The sequence below is a fragment of the Sphaeramia orbicularis genome, chromosome 2 (assembly GCF_902148855.1).
Source record: "Sphaeramia orbicularis chromosome 2, fSphaOr1.1, whole genome shotgun sequence".
Lineage (NCBI taxonomy): Eukaryota > Metazoa > Chordata > Actinopteri > Kurtiformes > Apogonidae > Sphaeramia > Sphaeramia orbicularis.
In genome coordinates this window covers 13,905,243-13,929,050 of record NC_043958.1, presented here as the reverse complement: position 1 = coordinate 13,929,050, position 23,808 = coordinate 13,905,243, and the positions used below count along the sequence as shown (strand labels likewise).

Sequence of the window (23,808 nt, the reverse complement as noted above, 5' to 3'; positions counted from 1 at the left end):
TTCTGGCTTATAGGGTATATAACAGCTATGACAAAAGCTTCAATTACCAATATTCTGACATCAATATATCAAAGAACTGAAGATACAAACTATACAACTGTGTAGATCTACATATGTACATTAGGAATAGTTTCCCTACCAATACCATAGATTGAAATAACTGTTCCTACCAATACTTGGGCCAACTTATTGACATCATTTCATCTTTTTGATCACAGCTGCCAAGGTGTATTGTTTCACATCATTTGGTCATGAATAATTCTCTTTATGCCAGTACTTTTGTCATGTGTGGGCTTTGAATCCTTTCAGATAGAGGCAAAAAAAAAAAAAAAAACACATGAAAGCAAAAGAACAGTGTGCCACAGAATGAAGCCATTTCCAAGTTAAAGGTGCAGTATGTAGGAATTATATTCTAAGTAGTTATAACATGGCCTTCCAATCACAGAGTCCGTAGCCTTTCAGCATCCAGGTTGCCAGTTCCCACTGAGCTGCAGCTGGAACATTTCTGATCATAAATGTCTGACGTTAATAAACCTAAAAGGCCTCTTACTACTCTCAAATACATCGTGACAAAGTGAGAAACAAAACAAGGATATGTATAGGAGATGATTTTGAAACATGGAGACGGCTGAAAGTAGACAAGAATTTGAAGACCGACGCCAGCTCTGAGTTGGTCTGACCACCCGGTAAGAGCCACTGAGAGCTGGGGCTGCGGTCTCTTCACCCGGTCCCAGACCGTCAGTGTCTTCTCCTGGGGCCGGGCTGCAGTCTCTTCTCCTGGCCCTGGTGAAGATACTGCCGGTCTGCTACTGGTGAACAGACCGGGTACCGGTGAAGGACTTGTCTCTTGCCATGGTAGCTCCTTGTAGTACAGTGTTTTCTGTGGAAGTAACCTCTTCATGTAGCGGTGTGTAATCCGAAAGGGGGGGTTCAGTAGTCCAGCATCCGTGGTTCTGCCAGGGGATGGTCGGGGGGGTAGCGATCCGTGCCACTTGCACCACTTGTAAAAGTGAAACTTAAGGCTCATTTACATTTTCTCTATCTCCTGAATCTGTGTAAACTTGCATTTGAGTGGGCAGGACTTTTGTCCTGGCCGATTATATATTATACTTATGTATAATAAGTCTGGTGATGATTTTTTGTATGAAATTTATGGTGTGGTGGCAAGGATGAGTGGAAATGCTAGAAGTAGACGCTCATGCTGGATCTGGCAACCCCTAGTCTGTTGGGAAGAGGAGAGGATACCACGCTCTACAGTATTTTGAATGTGATTGCAGTACCAGTTTTGGCCACAATCCGACATATGGCACCTTTAATGTATATGGCACATAGGCTGTTCCTCTGATACAAGATACCTCAATTAATTTTAACCCATAAAGACCCAGTGTGACTTTTGTGGTAGTTCCCAAAATAATTTTTCTCAATGTTGTAGTAGATGACGGTGTTTCCATGGTAACTATGGAGCCTCTGAACGTCCAAATGGGTCACATCTAATGACTATGAAAAGACGATAAACTGCATTTTACAACAATTATTTACATGTATTGATAGGATTAGTGGGCCAGAAGATAAACAGTTTTGATCAGTGGATGCATTTGGTCGATGGTGGATGTTTGGGTCTTTATGGGTTAAAAAAGACTGCATAATGGAAAACATAATAAAATGCTTTGTAAATAGGTGTGCATCTCAGCTGTTAACTGTAAAATACTTTGCTCTTTCAGTCCACTACATTTTGTAACTGTGCATGGCTAGTGACATTTAGGACTCTAAACCACATTTCTAGCCTGTTTCCTGCTCAACCTGCTTGACTGGTCCTTTTCAAAGACCCTATTTATCCTCTGCACAGAGATTCATCCAAGTCACTGCTAGAGAGCGGCTAGGTGGGATATGATTGCATTAGGATATTTTCAGTCCCTGCCAAATACAATTGTAATGTTCTGGTTGAATGGTCTTTTACATGCTGCATAATCAATGTCTGTTGGTCTTTATCAGGGAATGGATGGATGGATATTTAAGAGAAACAGGAAGTAGAAACTGGGTCTCACAAGCTATGCATGGTTGCAAAATGGAGAGTTCACATTTGATGCCCACTTCGGTCTGTACATAGGGGACAAAAAGATCCAGTGTCTGTTTAATAAACACCAACATGCGTATCCTCTTTCCCATGCATGCTGCTTCACCTTTCAGTCTGTTCCTGGGAAGTGGAGTTTGTTACACATACTCATAAAACAAGAAACAAATCTATTATATGGTTCTTTCCCCTGAGGCAAACTTTGGTTGTGCTTGTATTTTGCCATTTCATCAATAAAAAAGTGACGTCTCATTTTTGCCAGTAAAAAATATTAAAGTTGTGCTGATTTAAACCTCTTATGCCGTGTATCCTCTCCGTGGTACTGGCTCAACTCGACTCGGGCACCAGGTACTCTTCCTGGAGACCGTTTCCATTACAGGATACTACTGACTTTGGAGTACCTGGATGTCATATGCCGCGTTTCCACTACGTGGTACCGGCTCGACTCGACGCGGCCTTTTTGCGTTTTTGCGTACTAGTTTTTTTGGTATAATCTCCGCCGAGGTTCCAAGACAGGGGACCAGATACTAAAATGTGATGTGTAAACGCTGCAGACCACTGATTGGTCAGAGAGTTGTCTCTGTGACCCGCCGTTTTACAAAAAACAGATGAGAAGTTTACAGTAAATATACCGGTAGGTTAATCCACATGATGACAGACCGCAAAACTACACCACAGTCGGTCGAGATTCAGTCTTTGGTGGCCGACATAAAAATTCAGCATGAGCTTGACAAGACAACATGCAACAAGTGAGTTTATCACCAACTCTCTGAACAGACAACACGGAAGTAACACACCGCATTGCTATGACGTCCAGGTACTGTAAACTTTGTAGTATCCTGTAATGGAAACGGTCTTCATGAATAGGACCTGATACCCGAGTCGAGCTGAGCCGAGTTGAGCCAGTTCCACATAATGGAAACGCAGCAATAGTAACTCTGCTCATAGAGTTGCTGATAAACTTGCTTGTTTTGTGTTGCCCTGTCAAAACCATGCTGAATCTTTTCATCAGCCACCAAGGACAGAAATGTCTGAACCTCCTCGACCAACCACGGTTTCCTCATGGATTAGCCTACCGGTATATTTACTGTAAACTTCAGAATCTGTTTTTTTAAAAAAAAATGCCGTGTCACGCATTGATAACGCAATGATGTAGAGGCAACTCCCTGACCAATCAGTGGTCTGCAGTGTTTACACATCACATTTTAGTATTTCTTCACCCATTTTGGAACCTTGGCCGAGCAAGTACGAAAAAAATAGTACCAGATTCCAGGTTCTTTTACGTAATGGAAATGCAAAAAGGCCGAGTCGAGTCACGTGGAGTCAAGCTGGTACCATGTAGTGGAAATGCGGCATTAGTTGGAAAATATTATCAGCCTCCCCACTGATGTTAACTCATCATGTTGCCTAGCATTAACTACCAGGGTAACTGACATCTTTAGGGTGGCAGTCAAGGTTGTCAGCAGGAGTGAACAATTAGCGGTGGTTAAATTAAATTATGAGACAAACTGCAGGTGATGAATCCCATGAAAATGCCAATGTTAATAGATTTATTTTGCTGTATTTTATTCTGCAGGAAACAGCAGCAGGTTGGAGAAGAGCAGCTGATGAAGAATCATTCTGTTTAAGTTCAGGTTTTTAGGTCATGTCCTATTTATCAAGACAATTACAAGGAGGCTTCAGGCAAATGGAATCTTCGAAAGCCAACATATTCGGTCTATTTTGAAAAAAATATTCTTCTACTAGAACAAGCTGCATTCATAGTGACCTTAGAAATGTATGAATGTATGTGAGTATAGCTTCCAAACATGTCACTGTTCTTGTCAGCATTAAGAGTAAATCTACAACTTTTTAGAGCATATAATCATCATCTAAAACGTCTCAATTTGTTTCCCTAGTCCTACTGCTGTGATCGACAGCTCTAAGCTGAAAGCTCATTTCAGTACAACATGCAGTACAGGGGTAACTGACAGTATAATAGTTAGCTACTAGCTAGTAAATATAGTGGAATGTGAAGCAGCTGAAGTGCAAAATATTGCCCCAGAACGTGGTTGATAGAAGAAAACGGACTAATGGATTTTTTTTTCAGTTCTTTCTCTTTGATGGACAAAACTAAATGCAGGTAGGCCTATTACGTACCTCCAATGACAAGACTGTGTTTTCACCAACATCTAAAAATGGGACATATCGGATTCATTTGAGTAATCAATGGTTTGCATTTTTAAAAGAAATAAAAAATGCCTGAATCAAAAAACCAATGTTCTTCTTCTGGAGACATCTCTTGCAAAATACAACTTGTTTACTTGTAAAATATTAATAGTGAATGTGTTTCTCCATTCATACATGGCATGAAGTTTTAGTCAAAAAAAAAGAAGTGTATTATTCAATAATCTTTTGTCTTCAATTAATGTAGACAGTTAATGTCTAATTGTCTAATGTTAATGTAGACAATTAGATGATTAAAGCTGTAAATCATATTCAGACAGGCCTACTCAATTCCATAATTTCACTTTTATCTACTGCCATTTTATGTACCTATGTGTTTTATATATGTATATATGTCATTTTAATTGTGTTTTATTTATTTTTAACAACTTTGTACGGTGACCTTGAGTGTCCTGAAAGGCACCTATAAATAAAATGTTGTATTATTATTATTATTATTATTATTATTATTATTATTATTACTGCAGTGGCAACAAAAGGTATGTGGACCCTTTGTTGAATAAAGACAAGAAATATCATAAATGTTAGTGCGGTAATTGGTTAAAATTATTGTCTTTGTCTCTACTTGTGACTTGGGTGCATCTCAGATCATATTTTATGACTAATTCAAGCAAAAACTATGACATTTCAAAGGGTTCACATTTTTCTTTTTGCTACTGTATAACCTTGATTACAAAATAAATGAAAAAAAGGTATATGGTATGGAAAGAGGTGAAACAAGTCACATTTTAGGGTTTTTTTCCTGTGTGAGATTATGCAAAAACTGCAGTATTGTACCAAGACTTGAGTCAAGACCAATGAAAATGTTCCTAAATGATGCTCACCACTGCTCTCTCTTCAGTCTCAGTATTCATCTGCTGCCTATAATAGATGTGTACATATTTCCTTTATATGGGTCAAATCACAGTAATGTCCCGTCAGAGAGCAAACTTTAATTGATTGCTATTCCAACATTTATTTCAATATGAAGGAGCTCCTTGTTTTGGATAATCCCTTATGGTCCAACTAAAGCAAAAATGAATTTAGAAGTAAAAATGTGGGTCATTTAGCAACACTAATCTGTCAAATTGTCTCTAAAATGTCCCGTCAGAGAGATATAACACCGTATTTTGACCCATACAATGTTTTGACCCATACAGTATATCTTTCCATCCTGGATGAGGGATCCTCCTCTGTAGCTCTTCCTAAGCTTTCTTTAACTTTTTTTTCCAACGAAAGCATTTTTTTTCAGGGCTGATGAACAGAGGGTGCTGAAAATTGAACCCATTGAGGCACATCAGTGGTTTGTAACACTGGGATACGTAAATAAAATTGGACTGAATCAAACTTTGTGAAACGTAAAGGAATGGGAGTGATACTGAATATATTTGCTGATTTGTCGGATTGTAGAATTCTTTAACGACAGAAAACACAAAATCAAACCATTAACTTATGGTATATTTTCCCATAGGATCTCTTATTGTATACAGGCATATGATGCATGTGAATCTTATTATAGTATGTTAATAGAATGAATATTACAAGCCAGGGAGTGAAAATGGGGCAATCACTTTCATACAAGCTGTTAATTAGAACGGTTATTGAGGAAAACAGAAAATCTCATTATTAGACCACATTACAGATTCCTATTTAAATTCTACAGTCACTGTAATCTATTTACATAACCTTCAGTACACAGACAACCAGCAGAGAGTCAGTAGTGTAATGAGCTTGAGTGAAAGTTGTTGTTTTTGTCAGTCTGCACAAATTAAATACTTGAATGGTAATAGGTGCTTTTGCAGTTGTTTAGTCCAGGAACTGAATACAAATTCTGTCATTTGCAGTGCTGCTAGGTTACTTTCCTGGCTATAAGGAGACGTTTTAATTTGGGCAAACGCATTCAAATGAAACAAGTCCAGGGATCTCATTATATTGAGGAGTTTATTGTGTGAGGACCTAAAGTGGCTTCTGGAAATATATGATGCAATTTACTATTGTGTGATAATCCCGGATCATGATTTTTTAAAAGTTTAGTCCTAATTTTGAGCAAATTATGTCAAACAGACCTGAAAATCACATTTACAGTCCTATTCATGTAGTTGGGATCTCTGCTTTTAAACTCTTTAGTAGGGTTTTTTTTTTTATGTAAAGCTGTTACTTTTCTGCTCTTGTTTTATACTTTCCTTCATGCGTGTCTCGCTTTTTCTAAATGCAGCGTATAATTTTTACATACTCTAAAGTGCTACCTGCTGTTTAGTATTCACCCCGCTGTGTCTCCATATTGTAATTGACTCTGAAATGAGGGATATTAGTGATAAGCCCTTCAGGTTTGTCAGACCTGCTTATCACCCAACCATTTGTCCTCCGGCTCCCATTTTCCATCCATCCATCCTTCACCTCGTGGTGTACTTTCCACCAACAGGCTCAGAAATCAATTTGGAGTCATAAAGCATAGAAGAGGAGGGGTGCACTCTCAGCTCTGACGGTTTCTGGCACTCTCCCACAAGGTGTCGGACACTCGTCATGACCCGACAGCATTTTAAGGAGGGATTGCAAGACAGGGCGTGTGATGCAGCTGACTGGTGTTGGTCAATGTGTGTGAGGTTAGCTGACAGAAATGATCAGATTTTAACCTATAAAGACCCAGTGCTATTTTTATGTCAGTTCCCATATGAGTTTTTCACTCTATTTAACCATTCTTAAGTGATTTATCACCATTTATTGCAACATTATCTTCATTATTTTGTGTTTTTCTCTGTGAAAATCAGGTATGTTCCCATGTTTAATTCACTGATTATGTAGATGGTCATAAAAGCTTAGATTATTTATATCAAAAACAGATGCAATTGAAGAAAAAGTGACTTTTTCAGTAAAATACATCATTAACTGAACATTAAAACAAGCAATTCCATCACTGCCATTGATCCAACTCCATGGGTTTTACTGGTGAATCAATGTTGTAGAAGATGACGGTGTTTCCATGTTCACTACGGAGCATCTGAACGTCCAAATAGGTCATATCTGATGACCACGAAAAGATGACAAATTGAATTTTACAACATTTATTCACATGGATTGATCAGATTAATGGATCAACAGGGATTAAAGAGTGTAGATCAGTAGATGATACTGGTTGACAGTGGTGGTTTGGGTCTTTATGGGTTAGTGAGATCTAAAAAACAGAGGTGAAAAGCTTCAAATTGTAAGTCAAAATTGTAAATATATTCACTTGGTGAGGGTTTTCTGACAGGAGAGAAACTCATCAATTTATAGATGAATGCCCAAAAAGATTTTGATTAAAGCAACAAGAAACCATTACAGATCACTGATGATTAAAGCTAATTCATCTTTAAGAACAGGTACCTCTGCCTGCATCTCATTCATTACTGCCAAGCAAAAACACACTAAATGAACATACTCATCATTCTCCCCAGGAATACACACATCTTATAATGATGTTGTGACACTTATCCTAATTTATATAAATCCTGAACCCTTATACGCTATAAAATGTGCTATTTTTCTTTTCTCGAGCAGCAGAAGTCAACATATTTCACAACAACTTCATCAGTAAATGCTTGCGTTTTCCAGTCCCAGTGTTCTCAAATAGTGGGTTATGACCCAAATGTGAATCACTGACTTGTTCTGAATGGGTTGTAAAATGTGTGGGTTAAAAAAAAAGCTTTTAAATTGCTTTTGTTGCTTTAAATGCAACTTGATGTCAAACTTTTATTTCGACAGACGTGTCAAAGTGCAGTCAAGCAAACGTTTGTGTAAGATGTTTACAGACAAATATGACCCTGAGATAAATATGGATTTACAAAGAGTAACGATAAAAAGGAATTAAAGCTCAAGTGTGACATGTCAGGAATAAAATACCAAAACAAAAATCCTTTAGCACCAAAGCATGCACTTAAACGAAAACAGTTTTGTGTGAGCCTTACCAATTTACAGTTGTACAGTCGGGATGAACACTCAGGTTATTATTACAGTAATATGGACTTAATTGTTTTTCTAAAAAGGCTAGTTTACTAAGTATATTAATAAAGCAATTCATATTTTTTTTAATTTTTATTTTTAGGTTTGAATTCTATAAAAGCGTGTTGTGACTTGGTAAGGCTGGGAAAATGTGGGTCCTGTAGTGAGACCAGGTGAGAACCCCTGATCTAATCCACTGAAAATATGTGAACAAAATGTCATTCTGTCGAGATTGAAACGTCATTGTTTATATGAATGATAAATAAGCTCATCCAAGATGCCTATTTCCATGCTACAAATATGCAGAAGAGAATTTTCTGATGTGTTTTTGCATTCTATGAAGCATCTAATCTGCCAGAAATACAACAGAGGAAGAGGTTTATTGCCTGGGAGTAGGTATTCCAGCAGCTTTTGATTTTGTTGAGAGTTTATTGGATTCAACATTTTTTCAAACACTTGCACAAACAATTTCCTGCATTGAATCGCTGAGACTTTCAGCAATGCATGGCTTTAAATGGCTTGTTAGGTCGATTTTTCTGTCCCTCGTGAAAATTTGTAATATCACAAGTTGTCTGTCATGAACAGATTCATTCCAAAACAGAGAGAGCACATTGGATTAAACATTTGCATGGTACCTATGAGACACTAAAATGTTTCCTATTTGTTTTTTTGTAAGAAAAAAAAAAAACCTCCTCTGAACATTTATGAAGAATTTGTCCAGTTAAGCTCAATCAGGCCAGTTTCTTCGATCTGAAGTAGTTGCATAAGGTATTTTTACTTTATTTTTTTATCCTGAATGCTATTATTTCAACTGTTAATAGAAAAGCAGATACTAATGTGATGCAGGTAATACAAAATGTCATTATAACTCTGGTCGAGGTTGTAGCATCCTATAATGCTAGTCTTTAACAAACGCTATTTCATTGATTCACTGCTGTCACTTTTGTAAATAACTTTAAGTGATCATATAATTCTGATGTATTCAGTGATGAAATGGAAATGGGGCAGTGTCTAATTAGGCTTTCATGTGCCTTTGCATTAAGAGCATGACTCATATGTAATGGGTTACATTTTGCACTCTGTTTCCTTTAACCCATACACACGCAAACAGCCACTGGCAACCAAAACCATCTACTGATCTAAAATGTTTAATACCTGTTAATCCACTAATCCTATCAATACATGTAAATAATAGGTATAAAATACAGTTTGTCCTCTTTTCATGGTCATCAGATATGACCCATTTGGATGTTCAGAGGCTCTGTTGTGAACCTGGTAACACCATCATTTTCTACAACATTAATTCACTAGTAAAACCCATGGAGTTGGATCACTGAAAGTGGATGAACACATTTGGCTTTATGTTCAGCAAATAATATATTTGCTGAAAAAGCCACTTTTTCTTCAGTTTTCGTTGTTTCTGATATTATAACCATCAACTTCAGTCTGATTTTTTAATCTAAATGGTCATTAAATTTAACATATGGAAAATAGCAGATTTTCACTGAAAAAATGTAAAATACAGAGAATAATATCAAAATAAAAGGTGATAAATCACTTAAAGGCATGATTATTTACTTTTTTAAATGGAATTCTGCATTTTAAAACATTTCCCTGTGGTCTCCATCAACTGTAATGCTATGTTTAGGTCTGAATTCTTCATTAATTCAACTCCACAGGTCCATCTTCAACCCTATTTCTGAGTAATGACAACAGAAATGTCATTTTGAGCACTGGCCCTTTAAATGCAAATGAGCCACTTCACGCCCCACCCCCTCCAGGCTGCTGACCACGCTTTCTGTCCCGTTCAGCCACTTGTGTTCATTAATACAACCAACAACTGAACATTTTAGGTAATCAGCTCAAAGTTTGGACATATTTTCAGTTTTTACTACTACCGCTGCTGCTGACAAACAGTTATACTTGGAGAAATGTTGGTCGGATGTCTTGACCTTATATGTGCAAATGTCATGATGTATCTAGTTATAAAACATAACAAATTAAGCAGGAATTGAAATGGGTTGTAGAAATCCACTCGATTTTTGACGGAATGAATATAACGATAGCTTTGCAGCACCTGGAGGGTTTGAATTCAAACTTTTTGAACTGTTAGAGTCCACAAATATACAAATAAATGTACCAAAGCCTAATAAAAGTAGGTTTAGCAAAATATGACCCATTTAAGAAAGGTTAAATAGAAAAAAAAATAAATCACTGGGAACTGCCACAAAAGTAGCACTGGGTCTTTATGGGTTAATGGAGTTGGTGTCAAAAATCCAAGGACTCACTCTGAACACTATGCGACTTGACGTCCCTCCAGTCCTGTGAGCCGACCTCCTTGTACTGGACCAGGTAGTAGCTGATGGGTACTCCACCGTGAGAGTCTGGCTTCATGAATGTGACAGTGGCGAGGCGCTGGGATACGGCTGAGAGACGCACCGAGTATGGATTTGATGGTACATCTGGAAAGAGGAAAAACAATGTCTCAAACACTCATTGCATTGAGTTATTTCCCCTTCACGTTCATTTGCTGCAGCTTTATCCATTAGTCTGAGCCTATTATTTGGTTTCAAGTGCTTCTCTTGATTAGAAAATTATATTTCACAAACTTCAATTAATGACAGCAACATCTAACTTTATTTATTTGTGTAGAGGTAAGTGTGCTTGAAGAGTAATTCAACCAAATTCAAGTACATTGAATAAATAAAAATACATTAATTAATGAAACATGGTGATTATGGAAACTGAGTTTTGGTACAAACAGTGTTGGCATTTATTTAGAAATAAACACTTACCAGTAATGTGTGTGAATGGAGACTGGGAAGGTCATATTTGGTTTAGACAGTTTCAGTGAACTCGCAGAATTCAGATTTGCAATGTAATGTAATGTCATCCTCTTCCTGTCCAGTGTAAACCACATATCTCCAAAGAGATTAATTCTGAAAGTTTGTGATAAAACTGAAGGATTAAGTATTCATTTATGGGATGAAAAAGTCCCCCTCCCTCTTAAATTAAATTCCAATGTCACTGAGATGAAAACAGGCCTGGTTTCTACGCTCATGAAACATACATTTTTTGAGACACGTGGACCTCACACAAGCCTGGCCTTGTTATAAAAAAGAATTAAACATATTACTGAGCATTTTCACTTTCTCCTGATTGGCTTTTATTCCATCTGCTCTGATCCAAAGGAAACGTATTTAACCTTTAAAATAAACCAAATCTTACATACTGACAGGTGAAAGTGCAATCTGATTGAAAACCCAACAAAATAAAGAGAAAAAAATAACTGTAATCATCTTTGAAATAAAAATGTAACACTGGGGCATGCACAATGTATATATAAAGCTCGAAAGGTGTAACCCTAGCCATATATTTCATGCGATAACTGGATAAAGACAGATGAACTGCTATTGGACCATACATAAACAGTCCTCCAATGGTGGAGATACTGTGTCAGAAATTGTTCTTTACTAAAGATTACACACTAGTCCACACAAAAAGTTAAAGAAATGTCACTGATATCAGCCTGATTTCAGTCACCTATTGCTTTTTTCCTGCACTGACCTATTATTATACTGGCCTTTAAAAAATCACTATTAATCAACTTGTACAGCTAATAAATAATAATAAAATAACTGATGTTAGTGGGTTTAGTAGATTTCTTAACTGAAAAAAACAAAACATCAATAAAATACAATATACAGTGGTGGAAAAAATTATGAGACCACCCCTTGTTCTCTTCAAAATCTTGTTCATTTTAGTGCCTGATACAACTAAAGGTTCATTTGTTTAGACAAATAAATGATAACAACAAAAACAACTAATTTGGGAGCTGATATCTAGCCATTTTTCATGTTTTCTTGATAATAACCAAAATCACTTCAGTTCTTACATCAATCGCTATGGCATTGTACTGACAAAAACAGTGGTTTTAGGCATTCCATGTTTTCTTTTCTGTCTGTCTTAGTCACATAATTCACACAGGAGTTAGTACTTGATTGCATAACCATTATTTTTGATGACTTTTAATGGTCTAATAATTTTTTCCGTGACTGCACTGTAATAACAGGAAAACACTGTGAAAAAATATTTTACTGCAGAACTTCTGAGTGTATATTTTGCTGACAAAATTTACAGTATTTCAAGTTCGACAGTAGTTCATCTTTATTAGTATTTTTACATACGTCTTCCATCACTGTGTACACAGTGCTGGCAGTACCAATAAGCGCAGTAAACACAGCCATTATTACTTCAATAACTCCAGGCACTGAAAGCCATTTAACTTCATTTACTTTCTTGTAGGTAAAATTGCTCGAGTTGCGAACCAACATCATACCTCTCGCTCTATTCTTTAATAAATCTGTGCTTTACTTTAATTGATTGATTTACAGCGTGAGGAGCTGATGAGTTTTTGCAGGTTCCACCGGAAATCACCTCTCCTCAAAGCCTCTTTTGTCAACGCTGTGGCTTTTCCAACAACATCAGCGTGTGTGTACATGTGTTTCCCTTTGTGTGTTAGAGCAACTTTAGACACGCATTGTTTCCTGTGCAACTCCATTTTAGGTCAGCTTTTTGCTCACTACTTTTCTCCTTACCCAGAGCAATTCAATCTGCACTAAAGATAATTGGACTGCACTATTGTGTATTCGCCTGCACTACAGTAAATTAGGGGTACTTCAGTAAATAGCGAGGGGTATGGTAAATCAGCCGGCACTATTTGAGATTAGGCTTGGCTGAATAGGGGCTGGGAGTTGTAGTGGAATTTATCTTCCTGAGAATTGCAAATAAGGCTATTACCATTAGTAGAGAGGTAGAGGGTTACAAAGTAGTTGAACAGTTAGAGTTACTGTGAATGCAGTGATTTGAAAGGTGTGGGATCCCTGACTCCACACATTCCTGTCCTGGAATTAAGTCACAAATCTCATTAGTGCAAGTAGAAGCCTGTACAATGGTGGCAGCGCTGCACACTCACCTGCCTGCGCAAGAATGAACTCCTGGTATCGAACTCCAATGTTGTTCCTGGCTGTGCAGTTGTAGCGCCCAAAGTCCCTGTCGGACATCGGAGTCACCTGGAAAAAAAAGATGAAACATTAGTCGCTTTTCCATTGGACATTTGCGCAAAACTTTACCGATATTTACTAAATGTCGAAAAAACAGAAGTGCGTAATGTCGGTTTTTCCATTAAATCACAAATGTGATAATTTGTTTATTTATTATTGCGAGATGACACAAGAAGTCATTCCATAAACATGGCGATGAATGTAAATATGGTGTTGATTTACAGATATATTCATTATTATTATGTATTACCCTACTATGTCGTACTAAATTAAAAAATGATCGGGTTTCCTGGTGTGTCCACACATACCGTAACATGTTTCTTCTTCTTCTTTACTTGTTATAACATACGTTAACATCCATTTTTTTTAATTCACCTGACTCTAGTTGCGAAAAAAGGTCTTTCCATTGCAGTTTGCGCTACACCCGAAAACCACCTCTTGCCAGCGCAAAAACTTTTAATCAAAAAATGAGACTTTTCGCACAATGGTCGTTTTTCCATTAGGTACATTTTTATGCGCAAGTTATATTTGCACAATTTGAGGGTCAATGGAAAAGCAACTATTGTAATTTTATGCAACCTTAAATGTTTTCTTTTCTTTCTTTCTTTCTCTGCTAAAAGCCTGACTAGGGAGTGGAGATGGAAACTAGCAGTAACTACAATCTCTTTCTGTGAATCATCAGTTACTACAGCTTGTTTGTAAGAGGTACAAGTTATACTATGTAATTTGCATTGTCCCTATGAAATAAACTTTGTAAATACATTTTTAAAAAAGTCTTAACTCAGCTTTGAACTAATTAATCCTTCATCAGGCAAGTGACTATTTTTGGTAATTTCTGCATACTTTACACGACAGTGGTAGCAGCAGTTCTAAAATATATGTTCCTTTCACCTTACATGTGTTTTGTTGTATTTTTTATATTTAATTATTGGATTTTCTTTTTTTGCCACTTAAGGGTAAGGAACTAAATACGGTAACTTATTTGACCTTGATTTTCTACATAACAATAAAACATTTGGAAAAAGTTCATAAAAGTAATACAGTCTTGTTAAGTCCTCCAATAACACACTATGGTATTTCTAAGAGTATTTCTAAGAGTGCCCTATAAAGGGTTAATGGAGATAAATAAATGAAGATATAGGGTGAAATTTTTTTCTTTTCTGTTCTTTAGCTTTTTCTTCTCCGTTGTGAAAGCTACATTATTAAGGGTCTTCTGTAATACTTCGCATTTAGGTTTTAGAAATCCATTTTAATCCCAAGTGAAAACATTGTCACTTGTCTCTGTCAGATCTTGTAAAATGTTTTAATTCTGGGTTTGAAGAACTGGTTATCCTTAGGCTTCAAGTACATATACAAAATACAGCAATGAATTCAGTGCACCAAAAAAAAACAAAAAAAAAAAAACATGACAAATGTAGCACCAGCTAATGTTCCAGCCTTCGCATTACATTCATTGCTTTCTAAATAAATATGGACTTCTGTGCTAATATAGCATGCATGCACTAACTCCTCTACTCACTTTGTAACAGCGACCATGTGACATGAGTCTATTCTGCTGGCGGGGCATCTGTTCCCTCATTTCAGTCTGATTAAGGGTTCCAACATATAGGCCTGGAATACAATGTTCGATTGAGCCACAGTTGCCATGACAGCTTAGGCTCTTTGGGATGAGCCAGATATGTGCATATTTAATTACCAGTGATCGCTGCACAATGCATGTTCTTTAGATTTATATCCAGTTTGATCCAGACTTGTTCTAACTTCATAAGGACAAGGGTGATGGTAAGCTCATGAGATCCAAATGTCCACAGTTCTTGAAGCCAGAGTCTGCGTTTGCTTTCCAGTGACTACGACATGGATGAATTATTGCATAAAAACTAAATCCTTCGGTTGCAAGAGCTCAGTGCATGATGGGAAACACTTGGCTGTCTCCAGATCGAACATCTGATTGGCTGAGTGTTTTGACAGAAACATGACACGGTGCAGAAAGGCTTTACTTTTCAATTATTTCTACAGATTTAGATATAATGAGTGTGATTGGTGGTGTCAGGGTTATTCCCAGAACAAATAAATGTTGTGTTTCTGACGAAGGAACAGGCAGAAAAGGTAAAAAAGTCTTTGAAAAGTTCTAAATGAAATAACTTTGTATTAACTCCATTATTATAGTGGAGACACCCTAAACCTTTAGTTATGGGACAGATGGACAGAGTTGACTTTGTGTTCAGGCACTGGGCTACAGAGTGTTTTGGAATAATATTATATTAGAAATAACTATGTCTGACAGAGTGATGGGAACTGCTTCAAAATTCTAGGATATGAGGGATTTTTAATGGCATTTCCACACATTCAGGTTAGAAACACAGCTTTACAGTAATGAATAAAATATATCTACAGCTAATGCCCTATGGACATGATAAAAAAAACCCAAAAAACCCTGATATCTGTGAACAGTAAACTGTCCAAGCCGACAGATGACTTTTAGCTCCTCCTCCTCCTGCAGCCTGCTGTTGTAAATCAAATCTGCTACACCTACACAGTCTTGAGAACTGGCCTAAACAGCATAATAAGCTGTTCTCTGGAGGTTTTCTAACAGCTACAAATGCTCATTTTCACTCAGGTTCTTGTAGATGCTTAATGAGATGTTCAACTTTGATATTTTACCGTTTAGAGTCAAAGCTCCACAGCTTTAAATGAAACTGAAGATGCTTTTATGCTCCGCTGGCAAAATAAAAGGTTGACTGTGAAGTGCAATAAGCAGACTGAAATGACATGAACCCACCTCCAGGACAGACTTGCCCTCTGCACTGTGAACCCGTGTGTTGGCCGTTCCCTCTGCAGAGATGGTGAAACGCTCTCTCCTCCACAGCATGGTAGCAGGAGGGTTGGACATGACATCGCAGCTGATGTTCACAGGATTCCCCTCCCATGAATAATAGATGGTGTGGTTGGTCAGGAACTTTGGTATATCTATCCAAAATATATAAACATATTACCTCTTGTACTTGCTGAAATTGCAAAGATGTCTTTTTTGTGCTAAAACAAGACCTAAATTCTTAAAGAGTAATAGCTGGTGTGCATGGAATTTGTGGCAGCCAATTAAAGACTCAAATCAAAGGTGGAGCTGTGCTGGATGATCAAAGACAGAAAAATGACTTGCAGAAGCTTAACCCACAAATTCCTCAAAGGCAAAAGAAGACGCATTTCATTAATGCTCCCCAAACTCGCTCTGCAATGTTGAAAAGAAAAACTAATGCCACCTCGGGCTGGGGGGGGGTGAGTCGGAGAGATGGTGATGGTAGTGGTGGGGGTGATCCAATACGATCATCACCCCAAGAATAAAAATAAAGGATGCCAACAGAAGCTCATTTGCCCCAGCAAATAGGAAGGGTAGTAATGGACGATTGCAGCGAAGGGCTGTCGTGCGGATTTCTTTGGGCCCAGTCAGCCCAGCTCAGTCGGAGAGGCATTATGGTTGTTTTATGCTCGCTTGCAGGATTCCATTAAAGAGATTGATGCCTGGCTCTCTGTCACAGCCGAGGACGTGTTATCCCCCCGCAGCCTGCAGTGACTTAGTAAATGAGTTCATTAGTTCGGTGGCAACGACCGGCTCAGCCCTGCCGCACTCAGATACACAGGGTTTTCTGCAAAGTGGGACTCAAGTTGGTGGCAGGGCAAATCGTCAGCTGTGGCTCCAGCAAAACAGCTTTACACTATAATGAGTGTATGGTTGGAGAGTGGGTGTGTGCATCCTTTTTTCCTATTTCTTTTGGAAGGAAAACTTTCTTTTTTTAAATGTCAGCTTGTCAAGAACTATGCAAAACAGGTTTGAAGGGATTTCATGAACCCATAAGTCACCTCAGCCAGGAGAGGAGAAAATTGCTTTCCACATGACAAAAGAGATACAACATATTCAGTTTTTGCTTCCTGTCTCTTTCAATAATATTCCTCTGCCCTCTCTCTTTGTTGTTTCTGTATGCCTCAAGGTGGCAACGCAGCTACTAAATAAGTATTTTCCATTGGTCTTGTTCAGGCAACAGAACTGCTCTCATAATGAACATAATCATTCCGAGGCCAAAATGGAGATCTTTGCTTCAGAGCTCATTAGGCAGGGGATAGCCCGCCCCAAATAACCCCAAACAACCAGCACTGAGGAATGGGTGCTCTCATCGGGAAGTAGGGGAGCTGTCAGCGGGGGAAAACAAAAGGCGATGCATGATATCCTCTCACTAATTAACCCTTCTGGAGGCTATGTGTGTGGTGGAGCAGGCACTGGGGTTGTTCATATTAATATAATGCTCCTCAGAAAGAAAAACAGCCACTTTGTGAAGAAGAATATTAGGACAAAGCTCTAGTGAACTTTTGAACTCTGCAAGGAAATGCTGATTTGGCTGCTTAAAGGTGTGTATAGGATTTTTTTTTTTTTAATATTCAGGTGCTAATAGATCTAATGCACAGTGTGGAGGTCTCTAAAAGTACCAGTTCTCAGGTCAGAAGTATACTCACACTCAATGTCTAGAAACATGCTCTTCTGATGGCCTCCGATCCTGCTGAGGGCCTCACAGTCGAAGCGTCCCAGGTCAGCCAGCCTCACACCGCTGATGGTCAGTACTGACTTGCCGTGCCGACCACGGACTTCAAAACGCCCGTCTGGGCTCTGAAAATACACATCCACATTTATGTTCCAGCATCAGTTCAGTCTCTGTGAACTACAAGGCTATGAAGTGTTTTCATGGTCAGATTCTATTGGCTGAAATAAAGACTACCATTCCTAACCCTAATGACCTCAACAGCCCAAAAGTGACCAAAAGTATCTACTGATCTAAAATGTTTAATAACTGTTGAACCATTAATCCTATTAATACATGTGAATAATTCAGGTAAAATACAGTTTCTCAGCTTTTCTATCATCATTAGATGTGACCACTTTAGGCATTCAGAGGATCTGTCATGAATATGGAAACATCATCATCTTCTGCAACTCATGACAACAGTAGCAGACATTTAGCTAAGTGTATTTTTTTTGCAAAAAGTAGCTTCAGTTTTCTCTGTTCTGATTAATAACCATTTAATCTGAGTTTCTGTGAACATCTACACAATCAGTTAATTAAATATAGGAAAGAAAATTTTTTTTTCACAGAAAAATACAGGGTAAAATAAAACTATAAATATAGACAGAGAAACATTAATTTGGAAATCTCCACAAAATCATCAACATTTGATCAACAAATCAACACAGAAAATTTGAAGGTATGGAATTGTCATTTACACAAGGGTGACAAATTAAAAGAAAAAACAACATAAACACTGTGCGCTACAAGCAAGGGCTAATTTAACCTCAGATCATTTGTGATTCAAATTTACATTTAACCTTTTAACATCCACCAGCTCAGCCGTGTTATTGTATTTTGACCTTAACCCTGACCCTGAGCAAGAGTTCATGAATTATATTAGAGCTGATCAATAAAGAGATGCTTGTGCCAGTTTGGCAGAGCACAGAGTTACACTGATCAATCAGGTCCCAATACTACCTCTTGAAAAATCCAGTGGGAGAAAACTTCAGCCCTACCAGGAGCAGGAATATTTGTGGTAGAGCTGCCGTATTTCACCTTTGACCCAATCTAACAGTTCAGCTCCAGAACTGCTGCGTATCTGTGTCTGTTTTTGTACATCCTGACTACAACACAACCATGGGCTTTATGAAATGTAACGGAATCAGTGGTACACACCATTAAGTGCAGGAATAGTCTGGACAATAAGTGTAAAAGTCTCAGAAGTTGCCACCTGTGCTAAAACATCTTCAATGTTCCTCAGAGCTGAAACTGAAACGATGAACACCAGTCTTCTGCAAGATATTCCTTATTTGGTGGTTTTGATGATGGAGGTTGAGTCAGCTATCTAACATATACACATGATCAATATTTTAAGACCAGTTGAAAAATTGCATGAATTTACATTTTGCACTGTTGGATCTTAAAAAGGTTCTAAGGAGAGTTTAAAAATTCAAAAAGACATGGGAGTGAGACAAAAATAAATGAGTGAGCAATTTATTGAAAACAACTAAACTGCAATAGGCTGTTCGTAAGTTTAAAACCAAAACTGTTCTGTCATCACTAGACATGTAACTGCTCTATCCAACTAGACAAATGTTGTTAGTGTTTTTTAATGTCTATTTATTAATCTCTTTTTGTAATTGTAAAGCTGTAACAGACAAAAATAATTAAAAAAAAACAATTAGAAATGTAGGCTACTTAAAATGTCTAACAATGTTTACTGCCTAAATTGCCAAACAACTGTGTCATAACTGCAATAAATAAAGTAAAAACTCATATAATGTAATGTACAGTTATTTAAATTCACTGTAACATGAAGTATCTTGTAAATCATGTATTCCAAAATAGCCTAATTAGCATAACAAAGTCTGCTAGCATACGGTGCTAGCATGCTAACGTTTGCATTTTTTATTTAACCTTTACTGTACCAGGTAGGTTCAATTGAGAACCAGTTCTCATTTACAATGATGTCCTGACCAAGAGGCAGCATAGCACTCAGACAAAACAGAAAACAAAAAAACCCACAACAAACAACACGAAGAAACAACTTACAAATCATAAAGTCACACAGCAAGCCACAATAGTGCTAAAAGAGAGTATTATTTACAGTATTTACTGATATAAATCAAGACAGGATTCACACTATTCCATAACCATCAAACTATTCAAAGAGCTCTCATGCCTTATGGATGGGAGCTTTTTCATCATTTCAGCATGGTACTACTACGTATAGGTTTTTCCTTTCAAATTCAGTGTGCTAAAGAAGGACTGGATCAATAAACAATCTTATTAACACTAATACTGAAAATGAATTTGTTATACTACATTTAACTGCTTCTGTCTTGAAGCTACATCCTTTGCTTGCAGCTGTGTAAAGTGTGAGGATTAATGGGGTGGTTAAAATGTGAGGGGGTGTCCATAAGCAAAATATCACCCAGAGCCTCAGAAAGGATAAGGACAGCCCTGTCGCAAAGTAATTTAGAGAAAGTTGCTTGGCCTAACTTTGTACGACTGAATGACAGCCCCTTCATCCATCCTGACCCCCCTCACAGACGACTGTCAGTCCTCACATGGAGTCAGGGTTAATGCAATAAACTGTCGATTTATTACAAGGTCATTACATCTGTATGAAGACAGATGGTATCAATTTGAAGCTACGGGTCAATTACAGCAGACGAGGCTATCATTCCTGTAATCGACATTCACTCGTAATGAGAAAAAACAGCCTAGGAGCATCCTTGTTGCCGACATGATATGGCTGTAGCCTCCAGACTGTTACCCGGCAGATAACCTCTGTCACCCCCAGAAACCACTTTTCAGCACTACTGCCAATGGACTCTGAGTTGATGCATTTGAGAGTTGTGAGACTGCAGCGCGGCTTTCTTTCTTTTTTACTGATTGCGACAAGATCTGAAGGTCAGATATGCTGGGTTGGTAAAACAATTTGAAACCATGTCATTCATTTTATCTTGAAATTCTCCTTTTCACCCCATAAGCATCTGTTTCCTGTGGTATATTTCTTCTCTTAAGGCCACATTTGTAGGAAATGAATGAGGTAATCACTTTGGTCAAGCATCTTTTTCATTACAAAACATCAATTTTAAGAAAACATACCTAACTTTTTTTCTTCATGAGACATTCCACTTAATGTTGAGTTAGACTTAACCAGTGGAGGAACAAGACTGTTTTTCTTATTTTACAACTGAACCCATGTAATGTTTTTCTTACATTACATTTTTGCAGTATTTCTTCTTTCCAAGACATTTATTCTTGTATGTTTTTTTTTTTATCATCTTTGAAATATATTCAAGACCTATATTAACTTTTAGATGCAGAAATAACTATACATTCTTTTATCTCTTTATGCCTTGATAATTGCAACAGTCTTTTCACTTGTCTTAAGTGTACAGAAGTCATCTGCATGACTTTTAACCACAACAAAGAATTATGAACACACTACAACTATTTTAGTTGCTTTACACTGGCTCATCATTTGGTTTAGAATTGATTTTAAGACTTTACTGATTACTTCCAAAGCTCCTCATGGCCTGGTTACAGATTATATTTAAAATCTTTTAACTCTGTATCAACCTATGCACCTATCTGCATCCTGGGACAGTGGTCTTCTATCTGTACCAGTGTCCAGGATGAAAACTTAAGGGGACAGAGCCTTTACCAGAGGAAATCAGGTTGTCTGAGTCAGTGTCTACTCTTAAAGCTGTGTATGAGTTTCGTCACCAATTTTTCATCAAATCTGTAAAACCTGAGTGATAGCTTAAGTATCACAAATCCATTTGTCTTTCCATGATTATGCACCTGAATCACTACCCTCACGGCGAAGAACTTATAAGTGTACGCCACCACAAACAGTCCATTTGTTTACATACTCAACGGAAACCTAAACGAAACTGTCACTCGGGTTTTTTTCAGAATTCCACGCAGCCGCAGTAGCATGAAGCTATTGAAGCTGTTTCCGTAGTTGTTGCTGCTGTGGCCACACTGCAGCTGCATAGAATTCTGAAAAAAACCCAAGTGACGGTTTCATTTAGGTTTCGGTCACTCAGGTTTTACAGATGTGATGAAAGGTTGGTGATGAAAGTCATACACAGCTTTAAGTCTCTTCTCAAAGTGTTCTTTTATTGTAAATCCTAATTGTACCTGAGCTGCTTGTTTACCTTGTTAGATTTTTTTTTTTTTACCTTTGATCCATTTTGTATTTTATTAATTTCTCTGTATTTTGTTTGAGAAGTGCTCTACAAATAAAGATCATTATTCTCGTATTATTATCACAGAAACCTAGCTTATTCAAGACACATTGGTTATTAAGGATATGGGCTATTTTTGAGGTGCTGTTCTTTTTGTTTCATATGCATTTGCTATGAAGATGCTGGATTAACATTCTGTTTCTGCAGCCCATTCACCATCATAAATAGACAACACTATTTTAGTAGAGTTCTTAGTATTCATAGAATCTGAAGGTGCCATGAGCTATTTTCAGTGAAATTACCACGAAACGGCACATACTGTGTACTGTACGTGGTATTTGCAATCTCTCATAGGCTCTTGAAGCATCATGACCAAAAGGACAAGGCTGTCAAATAACATATAATGACTACACTTCTACTGCAAAGTACCAGTGAGATGCAGCGGCTTGTGTAATCTAAGGCTCTTGTAGAAAAATCGCTCTGTGCAGCAAAAAGGAGCCTTATTATGATGAATTGCTGACATTGACTTGTTTTATGAACCTGGTTCATCAAATTATCAGAAAACTGAAGTCTACTTATACAAGAGGTTTGAATGACTAAAGCATGTTTCTGTTCAAGATGCTGCGTTCCCACATTGCTGTCTTCTAATTAGTCAATTAAGTCAACTCACAGTAACAGCTTTACATAGAGTAAAAAAAAAAAAAAAGACAAGTGTATTTAGCTCAAGGTCTTGAAGTTAATGTAGAACTGTATTCAAATTAGTGTTGTGAGTTTGTTCCTAATAACTGGCACTCAAACAACAAAACAGAACAGGCTTAGAGCCAGAATTAGCTCTCAGTAAGCCTTTTCTGCAGGGGGATATCCCACAATGCTTTTGAAGCTTTCTGTAGTTGTGAAGAGTGAGGACATTTTCTTTTTTTGTGCCATTTCTAGTAGTTCTGAGAGAGTTCTGGGTAATCAATTCTAAGATTCCAATCACATTGTTAATGTGATCTTAGAAAATGATAAAAGACATGAAGCTCATATTAGACTGTGATATGTGACCACACTTGGACTGAGACTGCCTAGTTTTTATCCCCAAACCCTGGGGCACTGTAAAGGGGAGGTAAACATGACAAATTCATGGGGCCCAGCATTTGCAGGGGGGCCAGTAGATATAGGTTAGGAGTTGTGAAAATTCTGTGGAAGCCGGGGGTCGGACGTTCAAAGTTAAGTTTTACTTTTGTTTTCACGCCTGCTGTGGTTGTTACGGCACTGATGAAATACACCCCTATACTTCCAGTTGTTACAGTATGTTCACAACCCCACCCCACCCCTTTATGACAGATTTATAGATAATTTGTTTTCTGAGGGGCCCACAATGTTTACCTTCCTTCCATGAGGTCCACAATTGGTAGCGACGCCCCAGCCCAAACCGAATAAAAACAATGTTCATTGATAAGTACATCAATGAACATCAGTTTTAATCAATAAAGTAAATGTTTACTGATGCACTTCTGACAAAATGTTTGCATGCTGAGTCATTTTAGATGGAAAACCTATGTGAAACTTGCACACTTACATTTGAGTTAAAATCTATTTCTGACCTAAATGTGCAGATCTATGCCTCTCATTTACTCTTCTTCATCAGTGTACTGGAGAAGCTTAAATTACATTCATTTGAGCTTATTCATGAAGAAATAAAAAATATAAAGACCATGATAAATATATAAATAGGATGCCTGACATTGGAAATG

At 37.6% G+C, this 23,808-nt stretch overlaps 1 protein-coding gene across 1 annotated transcript in view; it reads right to left on the bottom strand.

Annotated features, from left to right (window-relative positions):
- Positions 1–23,808, bottom strand: part of LOC115435660 (neural cell adhesion molecule 2-like) — a 410,900-nt gene that overhangs the window by 55,207 nt on the left and 331,885 nt on the right. The window contains 4 exon segments of the mRNA XM_030158227.1: positions 10,543–10,716; positions 13,230–13,326; positions 16,097–16,284; positions 17,821–17,971. Of these exon segments, the coding sequence (XP_030014087.1) occupies positions 10,543–10,716; positions 13,230–13,326; positions 16,097–16,284; positions 17,821–17,971 (610 nt within the window).